The sequence below is a fragment of the Octopus bimaculoides genome, chromosome 2 (genome assembly GCF_001194135.2).
Source record: "Octopus bimaculoides isolate UCB-OBI-ISO-001 chromosome 2, ASM119413v2, whole genome shotgun sequence".
NCBI classification, from domain to species: Eukaryota; Metazoa; Mollusca; class Cephalopoda; order Octopoda; family Octopodidae; genus Octopus; species Octopus bimaculoides.
This window is the reverse complement of record NC_068982.1, coordinates 174,623,669-174,636,257: the sequence shown is the minus strand read 5'-3', so window position 1 is coordinate 174,636,257 and position 12,589 is coordinate 174,623,669. Positions and strand designations below refer to the sequence as shown.

Below are 12,589 nucleotides of genomic sequence, written 5' to 3'. Positions count from 1 at the left end.
GAGAGAGAGAGAGAGAGAGAGAGAGAGAGAGAGAGAAAGAGAGAGTAACACGACAGTTAAACATTTCATATTTTTCTTTAATATCAAAAGAGTTACAAACAAAAAAAGGTGATCGATTAGTCCCAAGGGAAACATTGCAGTTTCACATTACTCTTCTCCAGTACCAAGAATAGCAGGAATTCAAACTAAACGCTCCAAGACATTTAGATATACAATACATTTCTTTTTTACTTCAAATCCTTTCAGGGTTTTAGTTTACATTTTATTCCCTCCTGGATCAATTAAATAAGTAACAATTCAATCCTGAAGGCTGAACCATTTACACACTGCCCTAAAGTAAATATATACCCTCATACAAAATGATGATGATGATTCTGATGTTCCTAGTGATGTAGCAGAAACAGTAGAATGCCAGACTAAATGATTTATGGTATTTAATTTCCTAACTCTACATTCTAACTTCAAATCCCACCCAGGTTGGCATAGCTTTTAATTTTCTCAGGGTTGATAAAACTGTATTGAGTTACCAGTCTTATAACTCATTACAAAAGAATAAAAAACTGTTCCTTACAAATATGTGGCCTTGTGCTTATATGAGACATCATTGTTATTATCGTTAGAGGGTAGCAGAAGTATTAGGAGGGTGTCAGACAAGTGAGACTGTGTGTTAACTTGGTTTGTTTCCACACACCTCACCATCTTAAATAATGGAATGACATCTGTCCAACATAATCTGGAAATACAAAGATGGTCTATGCTAGATGAAGGCTGACCTAGGGCTTAACCTTGCACCCAGAGTTCAAAACACTACTAGGCAAGAATTTGTTTCATCCTTCTAGAGAGGTTGGAAGTTGATATGACACATACAAGAGGTCCAACTAGTTGAGTTATGATCCACTGAAGGGGCAAGAAATAACAACCAAAATCTTCCTCATATTACACTAGATCATCTTAAAAGAAAAAAAATAGAAAAGAAAAAAAGCCATTTCAGATAATGTGCAAGACACATTATACCTAGGAAAAAGATAGGATGGCATGCTTTGATTATAAGTTTGGTTACCTGAGGTTGATCCAGTCTTAAATCACAGGAATAAACTTGAGTTGTCTTTAACTTTTAAAATCTACATGGATCAATAAAAGTAGATCAAGACTATATCAGTGAAGTATTAGGACTGATTATCCCACACCCCCTGCCAAATACTCCTCCGTCTTCATGCCTATGTTAGAAATCATTATTTCTGTTTTAACCCAGACCCTGTCTAATTAATTGTTAATATAAGTATCAGGAAAGGCAGCAAACTAGCAGGATCTTTAGCATGCTGGACAGCATTTCATCTGTCATTACATTCTCAGTTCAAATTCCACTGAAGTTGACTTTGCCGTTCATCCTTTCTGGGTTGATAAATTAAGTACCAGTTGATTCACACCCTCCCGCAAAGTTGCTGACTTTGTGTTAAAATTTGAAAGCAATATAAGTATCAGGAGTCATGAACTGTACTTCTTCCATGACTAAGACTAATCTATATTCCTCTGCCAATGTCATAAATCTTGATCACTAAACTATATAAAGAAGTATAACCCACTCTGCCTCTTCATCATCATCACCATTTTCCATACTGGTACGGGTTGGACTTATGAGAAATATGTTTTAGTTTTGTTTGTTGTTTTTGTAAGTTTTTTTGTTTCTAATTTTAAGTAAAGTGTTAGTCTTCTATTGCAATACCATTCACACTTAGGATGCTTTTACAGGCAAATTATTAAACTGACTCCAGTACGTGACCAGTAGTTAACTGACACTGGAAGGGTGAAATGCAAAATTGGGCCTGTAGTAAAGAGCTGTAATTGATAACCTGGGCATTTCCAATACCTAATGATCCTGCCAATCTACTACTGCCAAGTGTTGCCGCGTAAGTTAACAAGAAATACACATACTCACATATGTATGCATATGTTCACATATGTCAGTTTATAAATATGTACATTTATTTATGACGATGATATATGCCAAAATAAAATGCATAAGCAAAATGTGGACTCCGCAAGCCTGAATAAGAACTGATCCAGGATAGGATCAGTCCTCTTCATATGGCAAACTCTCTAGCACTGGTGACATAATAAAATGTATCCCATACACTTTAAAGCAGTTGATAATAGAAAGGGTGGCCAGTCATTGAGAACATGCCAAAACAGACTGTATGAGCAAGATGTGGACTTCATAAGCCATATCACAGAGTACCCATCTAGAGGGGCAGTAATTCCGAGTAAAAACTGATGGAACTAACTCTCTAACAAAACACTGTGAGATGCCCAGTTTTTCTTTTGTTGCATGTGACATGGAGTGTGACAACCAAGTCAAGCCATGCCAACATGGAAAAACAAACGAAAAACGATGACGAAATATAAATATAGAAATACAAACACAGAAAGTTTTAAAATATTTAAAAAGAAAAAACAGAAATTGTCAAAAGAAAAATATGCTCTTTTCACCAAGACATAGCAACAGTTATTCAGAGATAAGCTATTCTTGTGGATCCCCTCCCACTTTACTTATTATTTCTATACCTATCTGCCTTCACACACGTTTATATAGGCTATATATATATACACATATATATGTGTGTGTGTGTTTGCATACAAAGATATATTCCTAATATAAGTTTTTATTTTAATTAGTTTGAATGGGAAGGAAGTGTAAGGGCCAAGCTATACCTTTTAATATTTTTTTCTTTTCAGAGTCACTTAACAAAAACTTTGACAGCAAACTGAATGATGACAAATCAACAAGGTAACCTCTACGACAACCTTTTTATATCAGCAGGCTTAACAGAGATACTGTTCATCATAAATCAGGGCAAAATAATAACAAAAATATATCTTAGTAAGTGAATCATAAAAAATATATTAAAGGGATTAAGTTACAAAATTACAGGAAGTCATAACGACCTGCATGCAGTCCAAGTGCCACATGTTTGCCATGCCTACTCTATAGGGTTGTTTGACTCTACAGGGTTAGAAATAGCAGCAAAAATCTGTCTAAAATCACACCTTACAGACTTGACCAGGAACAACATATTGAATTATGTGATTCAAACAGAAACTATTTGCAAAAGACTGGATGGTGAAGCATGCACACATGCATACACACAGACATACATACAGGTAATATACATGTGTTTGTATGTACGTGCATTATATATATATATATAGGATCTACCGTTCTTTACTTAGCTTTCAAGTTACCTGATTATTATAACTGTATATCTATGAAGAAAAAGAATAAAAACAGCTGGTTTAAAATATGTAAACACATATCTACAGGTCAATCCCAGATTAGCCGTCACAATAAAATGTATAACACCCAAATTCAATTATACTGTGTAAGGAAGGAAGAATGGCTGACAAGCTAGCTGGATAGATATTTGTGAGGATGTATGTACTCATACAAACATGTGTGTGTGTGTCCCCCCTCCCTGTTTGCTGTCAGATATTTGCACCAACTTTCTCCTTTCATGGGTTGTAAACGAATCTAAAACTACCCATCTACTCTTTCTGTCAAGTCCATAACTTTAGAGCTGCCATTATTACAGACACAATGGAAGGTAGGTCCAGAAAGATTGTTGAGGGGGTAGAGCAGAGGTGTGTGGATATGAGCTGTGTACAAGAATTTAGATGGAGAAGAGCCTCAGCCAGGCTCCTTAGAAATAAAGAGCAAAGAAACAAGTTCTATGTGTGGGTAGCAGCAACAGTATGGATGGAGGAGACATGGTACAGAAGTAGGTAAAGTATTCAAAGTAGCCAGAGTGTTTGTTAGGATAATTCAGTTTAGTCCTGGATAACGTGACAATAACATTTCTGCACATGCACCACATTGGATCAGCAGATGAACAGGAAGACTAGTTCTATGAGACCCTCATGAGGACTACAACAAAGACCTCAACAGACATGTTGGGCAGCACTCGGATGGATTTCATGCATGCATGCATGCAGGGAGGTTATGGCTTTGGTTTGGTGAAAGAGGGGATGAGAAAAGGTTCCTGGAAATCTGTTATGCTAGTGATTGATCATTTGTAACATGGACTTTAGGAAGCCAGCCAGCCACCTGATCTCCTCCTAGCAAATGTAAGAGCCAGGTACATTTCAATCCTTTCAGGAAATAAGAAAGATAGATGGTTGTGAATCTCCCACCCAACATAGGTTAGTGATCAGTGACATCAGTGTAAGAGTTAGATAGACTCAGAGATACAAACTGGTTAGGAGAGAGAAGATATGGAAGCTGAAAGATCCAACAAACAAGATGAAGACTTAATGTGCAGAGGACAACTAGGAGTTGCTATGGGACAACTTGCTTAAAGTTAGGGTCTTGCCCTAGCCACAGAGCTGGGGCAAGGTCCTAGCATGACTTAGTGGTGGAATAGCACTGTAGATAGAATCATAGAAGCTACAACACAGGCCTAGAAATATTGGAAGAAAGGGAGCAGCAGAGAGTCATATCAAATAGTTAAAAGTGAAGTTATTATCAGGTGTACTTAGCAAACTGAAAAGCAGAAAGTAAGAGGTTTGCCAATGTTCTACTACATGAGAATCGGGTATGAGGCCCTCTAGATTGCACAGCTGTGTACTAGAAAAAACTGTGATGTCAAAGGAGAGAAGTGTATAACGATGGATAGCAGCATACTTGGACTTACACACACTGAAAAGAAAGAGGCATAAAAGTGCTTTAATGAGAAGCTGTTAAATGTTAAGAATGAGAGAATGGGAGAGTCTTCCCACAATAGATCCGATTGATGAACCAGCCATTCAAGTTGACAGCAATATAAAAGAGGGGGAAATTAAGGATATAATGGCAAAGAAGTTTTCTACTCCAAGTCGAGCAGGTTACAGACTGGTCACCTGCATAATCAACCAGGTAGTACAGAAATGTATCATATAAAGACGGCTGGTACAGCAGCCTTGTCAGCTACTCCAAGGCCAATGGAGATGTGCGAGAAAAAGGTAATTACAGAGGTACACGATTGTTGGACCAAGTTATGAATGTTACAAAACAAGTTATAGCTCAATTGATTAGAAAGAGATTTAGCCTAGATAACATGCAGCTCAGATTTGTTAGGAAGATGTACAACAGATGCCATCTTCTTAGATAGACAACTGTAGAAGCACTTAGCTAAGAGTAAGCAACTGTATCTAGTATTTGCCAACACGGAGAAAACCTTCAATAGAGGCCCTTGCTCTGTGACCTGGTAGTTGCTAATGAAACTAGAGGTAAACAAATGGTTTAAGACAGCTATACAAGCCATGTAGAAAGATGTGGTCAGCAAGGTGAGAGTCAGCAATGAGTACAATATTGAATTTATTGTGCAGACAGAGGTTCATCAAGGCTCCAGTTCCAGTCTTTTTTCACCTGTAATAGTCCTTCAGGTCATAAAGGAGTTTAAGACTAGCTACCTGTAGAGTTCCCTATATGATGATGATGATGATGAATCTATAATAGAATCAGAGAAGATAGAAACAAAACCAAGAATCAAGAGGCCTCAATGAAAACTTAACAAAGACAAAAGTATTAATATATAGGGACCCTGCTTTCATCAGGGAAATGGCCTTAGTTGATAGGCAGAAAAGGAGTAGGGAGGAATTTCACATGATGTACCCGTTGCAAACAATGGAAACACAAGAAATGCAGTGGAATTGCAGGCAGGCAAACAGAGAAAGCAAATTTTGTATGTGACAGATGCACAAGGACTATAAATGCTAAGAGCATTTGGGAAATAGATTCTCTCAAATGCCCAGAAGGCTTCCTTGAAGTGGTTAATAATTTCTGTTATCTAAGTGAACTAATTTGCAGAGGAAGATAAGGTCCTGAAAGTATAGTAGCCCCAGTAAGAACAGACTGGAGAAATTTCAGGAAGCTTCATCAGTAACAAAGGATTTCTTTCAGAGTGAAAGGCAAATTGTATGAGTCTTGTGTATGAACTGCAATGCAACATGGTAATGAGACATTAACACTGAATGCAGAGGACACAAGAAGACTAAGGAAAAAAATGAAGCAAACATTCTCTGCAGGTTGTGTGATGTCAACATGCATGAATGATGGGGTACAAACAGACTAAGGAAAACTAGGAATAAGCAGAATCAGATGTAATGCATGAGAGAGAAGACTGCACTAGTATGAGTATATGATGCTTATGAAAAATAGTAGCTGTATAAAGATGCTCAAAATAGATGGAACTTTGGAAGAGGGAGACCCAGGAAGATGTGGGATGAAGCAGCCATGCTCTATACATAGGAAAGATGTAGGTAGGAATTCGGTACTGTGTATCCAATGTAAACTATGCCCAGGCTGATAGAGAATGACATCATGTGTAGTAGATGTTCAGGAGTTGTCATTAATAAGGTTGGCAATGAAATTAATTGCTTCAAATATCTGGATGGTCCTCTCCTAAGCAGGAATTCCATATAGTGAACCCAGTTCAAATATGGACACACAGGAGGTGCAGTGGAATCACAGGCAGGCTAACAGAAGAAACAGATTTTTGAATGCAATAGATGCACAAGGGCTATAAACACTAACAGCATACAGGAAATTGATTCTCTCAAGTGTTAGTTGACAACTCCAGTTACCTATGTGACCTAATTAATAGAAAAAATAGGTGATCCAAAAGCACAATAGCTAGAAAAAGAACAGGATGGAGAAAGTTCAAAGAACTATTACCATATCTCTGTCTTTTCCTTGCTCTCTCTCTCTCTATCTATCTATCTATCTATCTAGCTAGCTAGCTATTAACACAATATATATATATATATATATATATATATATCTTTATATATATATATATAATTATTCTATGCCTGTTTTCCATGCTGGCATGGGTTTTCATGATCTAGGTCCTTTCTTATTAGGAGGTACTGCTCTCAAATACTAGAGCTTGAACATGTCATTTTGACTAGTATTGTATGGTGGCTGCCCTTACTATTGCCAATCACTTTACAGCATTTACTATGTGCATTTTTTCTTGGCATCAGTACTAGAGAAGTCAATAAATCCTAGGTGAGAAGAGAATAAAAGGATTGCACAACCTTATGTTTTTCTCCAATTGTTCATTATCCACTTCACTGTGTGCACTGGGTATTACATATATGTGGGTGGCTGTGTATATACATATATATACTTATATATATATACAAACAATTATTGAGTGTGTGTGTGTTCTTTTATTCTTTTACTTGTTTCAGCCATCTGACCGCGCCCATGCTGGAGCACCGCCTTTAATCAAATAAATCAACCCCAAGACTTATTCTTTGTAAACCTAGTACTTATTCTATCGGTCTCTTTTGCCAAACTACTAAGTTAAAGGGACATAAACACACCAACATCAGTTGTCAAGCAATGGTGGAAGGACAAACACAGACACACAAATAAATACATACTATATATATATATATATATATATGATGGGCTTCTTTCAGTTTCCATCTACCATATCCACTCACAAGGCTTTGGTTGGCCTGAGGCTATAGCAGAAGACACATGCCCAAGGTGCAACACAGTGGGACTGAACCCAGAATCATGTGGTTAGGAAGTAAGCTTCTTACCACACAGCCACTTCTGCGCCTATATGTATATGTATGTATGTTGGACTCATAGTTTTGGATTAAATATATAAATCATCATCATTTAATGTCTCCTTCTTCATACTGGGATGCGTTGGATGGTCTGAAATGAACTGATTAGCCAGAGGGCTGTGCCAAGCTCCAATGTCTTCTTCGGCATGGTTTTATGGCTAGATGCCCTCCTAATGCCAGTCACTTCATGGAGTGTACTAGGTGCTTTTTTCTGTGGCACCAGTACTGGTATGGTCACCAAGTACCAGCAAGACAAGACTCCTCAACTGAGTTGGGGTATAGCATTAAGGGATATTAATGTATGACAAAAGGAAAAAAACAAGTGTCTTGCTGAAGAGATGAGTGCCTGACTTCTCCAAACCAACATCACTATAATACAGTGTAGTTTGTTTAAAATCTTCCACAGAAACATGCTTGAACTAGAGAAAAATATAACCTTGATTTTTTAAAGCAGATAAGTTGCTAATAAAGAAAGATTTCTAGCAGGTCAGCTACTGATGTGATGGTTTCTTCATTAACCTATATCTCAAAAGGTTTTCGGAGTTGGTGCTACTAAGGACTGGTCTCATAGTATGAAGGAGATGAGAGGGAATTCTTAACCTCACTGGGATATTGGTTTATTTCGTGTGGCATTCTCAGGGAATATAGCACCTATTTGTTGTTATTTGATCGCAATTGAGTAAACCTATAACGAAAGCCATACTTATGTCAGAAATCATTACTATCGTCATTAGTAAGAAAAGTGAACATAGTAGGAAGAACGTTATACAAAACTGCCTAAGGTATTTTACTATACCCCTTTAAGTACCAATTTCAAACTGCACCAAGATAACATTGGCTTTCTTCCTTCCTTGGCTGATAAATTAATGCACTAATCAAGTACAGTGGGAAAGGAGGGGCAATTAAATCAACTTTCCTTCCCCAAAATGCATGGGTTTATACCAATCAGTATTTATTTACATTCCTTAACACTATCAGTTCAAATCTTATCAGGTCAACTTCACCTTTCAGCCTCCCAGGATCCATAATAAATAAGAACCAACAAGTATTGAGATGGATAGATATCAACTATACCCTCATCTAATATCTCTGATCTTGCACTGATTTTAGAAATCCTTACAGTTATTACTAATACTTGAGAATATTGGAGTGAAAAAGACAGTATATTAGCAGGCTAGCTGTCTTGTGGTATTTAATTCCATCCTGTTACATTCTGAGTAAAAATCCACCAAGTTTCAACATTACTTTTCAGTCTCTATAAAGCACTGGGCATGTACTTGGATTACATCAATATAAAAATGTGTAAGCTGGCAGAATTGTTAATGCACTGGACAAAATGCTTAGTGGCATTTCTCCAAGTTCTAGGGTCAATGTAATCAACTTGCTCCATCCCCTCAAAACTGCTGACCTTGTGCCAAAATTAGAAAGAATTATTATTATTATTATTATTATTATTATTAAGGTGGCGAGCTGGCAAAAATGTTAGCACACTGGACGAAGTGCTTAGTGGTATTTCGCCCAGCACTACGTTCTAAGTTCAAATTCCGCCGAGGCCAACTTTACCTTTCATCCATTCGAGGTCGATAAATTAAGTACCAGTTGCATACTGGGATCGATCAAATCGACGGGCCCCCTCCCACAAAATTTCAGGCCTTGTGTCTATAGTAGAAAGTATTATTATTATTATTATTATTATTATTAGCACTGTTGCAGCAATGAAGAATGGATCTTTTAATTTATTAGTACCACATTCTTATCAATGAGAATGTGGGAGTAGAAGCCACAATATAAAGATGCAGCAAACAAGAAGTGCAGTTTGTTATGACTTAGAGGTGAAAAAAAAAAAAAGACTGAAGAATAGAGAAAATTTCCAATAGCAAAGTGGATATCATGAAATGAAGAGGACTGGTAGACACGATGGAGTGACATACAGTGGAATGGAGAGCTTGAATCTTACTACAGATCCTAGTATATAACGATTACTTCATTTTAAGAAATGTCTAAAAAAAATATACTAAAGACAAAATAGGAGATAAACTTCTACAGGGGTTTGAACTAAATGATAATAGTATGGTGTAAAGTTTGGAGTATAGCTATGCACTGACGACATTATCTCCTCCCACTTTGTGTCATAAAGTGATAAGAAAGGTGTACTTTGACGTATGGAATAATTGTTTGACTACCCCATACCACTCCACACATCACCAGGTGATCCAGCGGCAAAGACAGTCAGAGCTCTCTCCCTCCCCCTCCCTCCCTCTCTCTCTCTCTCTCTCTCTCTGGTGTCGTTAGGTCGTCAACCCACAGCCATGCCGCTTAGATCTAGTTCACAACTCGAAAAATTTTGTATCAGGAAATGCACTCATCGTCGATGCAAGAGTTACACGTGTCGAAGTCAATCCCCCTTCTGCCATTTGCATAGTCGGTTTCTATTGTTGTTCTATTAAGCGAAGGTTAACGCTGTGTGAGCAGACCTATGATCAAAGGCGTTCTAGCCGTGGCAGTCTCCTTTTTTATAACGTAAGGAATTACATTTTTTCTAAAATGCTCTTATTTAAAACAATAGCAAGATCTAAAAGGAGATTTGGACGTTACTGCTAGTAGGTAGGACAATCCACATAAGGACAATTTCATGGACCAAGCTGTTTGCCTTGACAAGAGAACTCAAGTTATAAATTCCCATACACCGGCTAAGACAACTGAGTTTTCGCGCTTATGTAACAGCCTATCTACTTAGAAATAGACACATATAAGACCATCACCAAATAATGGTACCCAAAAAGGAACGATAGCCTCAATGAGGATTTCTCCACTAGTGTGTTGATAACTCAGGTGGGCCTACAACTAGAAACCACTACTCGCAACCGCCGCAAAATAGTTTTACATAAAGCAGTGAAGGACGGGCTAAATACCTATTATTAATATCTTAAGAATCTCAAAACGCACACACACACATTCTCAAGTCAAGATTAATTATAAAAAAAAAAATTATAAATACACACGCAAAATATATGCGCAAGCAAATTTTCCTCCTTCCAGAGATCAGTAGTGCTTGATAATAAATAATGTTCAACGAAAACTAAATAGTCAACCTGCTCACACAATTACAAACACACACATATATGTATATGTGTGTGTGTGTGTATATATCAACAGTAAATGCCATTGATTAATAAAGCCACATCGATCACCGAGTTTCTCAAGTCTTCGTCGTCTGTCTATAATTGCCTGTTGCTTTAGACAGGGAACATTGTATATATAATAATAATAATAATAATAATCTGTTAACAATATGTGTGTGAAATGTTAATTATTAAGACAGTTTTAAACAGAACTCTTAAAGCCTATTTCGTCTCTCGTCCATTTCCAAACCTACACACACTTTGCTATCATAAAAAAAAAGCCTATTCGGATAACTTTGCCATTCCTACGTGTATAGAAAATGGAAAGACACACACACAGATATGCATGTACAGTGATTTGTGTGTATGTCTCCGTGTGCTGCGACGATCCACGTAGTACGCAGAAATCCTGAAGCAAGAGAGATAGATGTTTGGACATGAAGGAAGGACTGAAAGAATGTCAAGATGTGAAAAAAACATGACTGGAGTCCAACTGATGTCAGTGGTGACGATATTTGCCGACAGTTAATAGTGATAGCAATAATAACAATTTTTTAAAAACCCTGTCTCTTCTAAGTCGATTCATCTAAACTTAGGTCAACATCACCAATATACTCTTCATGTATGTGCGAGAAAATGTACTTATATGTAGACCTATATATATATTCATACATAATATACAGACGTATGGACACATCTTTTAGGAATAACATGAACACAATCAATCATTACCCACTTCCCATATAAAAATCAAAGGCTTTATATATATATATATATATATGGGTGTGTACATAAATTGATTTACTTAGCAAGGAAAGCATATCGAACAAGGGGTGTGTGAGAGTATATACGTTTGTCAGTATTATGTATGTTGGCGTGTATATATAAAAGATCCTTCGAAGGAAAAGAAAAGCAATACTACTTACACTTTGTCGGTTATTTCACGTAATTTCCACATTTTAATCTTCCAGGCTTAAATTTTTTGTATTTTGGATTTATTTTTCTTTGTTTTTAAACACTTATTTTTAAAATGCTTTCTTGTTATGTTTGACGTCGTTGCATATATCTTACATAAATATACTATATATGTCCATGTATAATATATTTTATACGCTCACGGTTTATTATACGTCCGACCTGCCTGGAAAAAAAAAGAAAATACTGTAAAACGGAGGTTGGAGGAGAGGGAAGAGAAATTATAACACAGAGACAGAGGGAGGGATCAGAAGTAGTAGCAGCAGCAATAAGAATGATAGTATGTGGTGGTGGTGGTGGTAGTGGGGGGTAGCAGTAATTGTAGTAGTAGTAGTAATACTAATACTACTAGTAAACAGTGTAATAGGTGCGTCTGACAGCAGTAATAGAACTAGTGATAACACTGAGAGAGGGGGAGTGAAAGAGAGGTAGAGAAATTAAGAGAAGGGGAGGTAAAAATATAATGGAGAAAGAAAGGTTGACTACGTAAACGAATGAAAGAGGAAGAGAGCATGAGAAGCAAACACAGAAGAGTTCAGTCGGCTTTTTGTAGGTGTGTCAATTTTGTTATCACAGGCATTTATTCATCTGTAGGAGAGAGAGAGAGAACTTGTGTTTTTAGTTTCACAATGGTGACAGAAAGTTTTGAATGCTCATACGTAAATATTTTAAACTAGGTGGGGGGAAAGGTGTGTACTTATAAATCGTACTATCGGTCTTATATACTTTTTTATATTTAAGCCTATGACAATAAATTGTGTGTATATAAATTTTTTACAGGTAAAATAACAAGGCTTGGCTTTGGTGATCAATTATATATAAGCTATAATTATTAAGAGCGTGGAGACTTGTTCATATATATATATATATATATA

General features: G+C 36.8%; 1 protein-coding gene across 7 annotated transcripts in view; it reads right to left on the bottom strand.

The window, feature by feature from the left end:
- Positions 1–12,589, bottom strand: part of LOC106871733 (clathrin interactor 1) — a 172,755-nt gene that overhangs the window by 141,229 nt on the left and 18,937 nt on the right. For all 7 annotated transcript variants that reach the window (XM_052965741.1, XM_052965736.1, XM_052965739.1 and 4 more), the window contains exon 2: positions 11,666–11,880. In XM_052965741.1, the coding sequence (XP_052821701.1) occupies positions 11,666–11,697 (32 nt within the window). In that variant the 5' untranslated portion in view covers positions 11,698–11,880. The remainder of the gene's footprint in view (positions 1–11,665; positions 11,881–12,589) is intronic.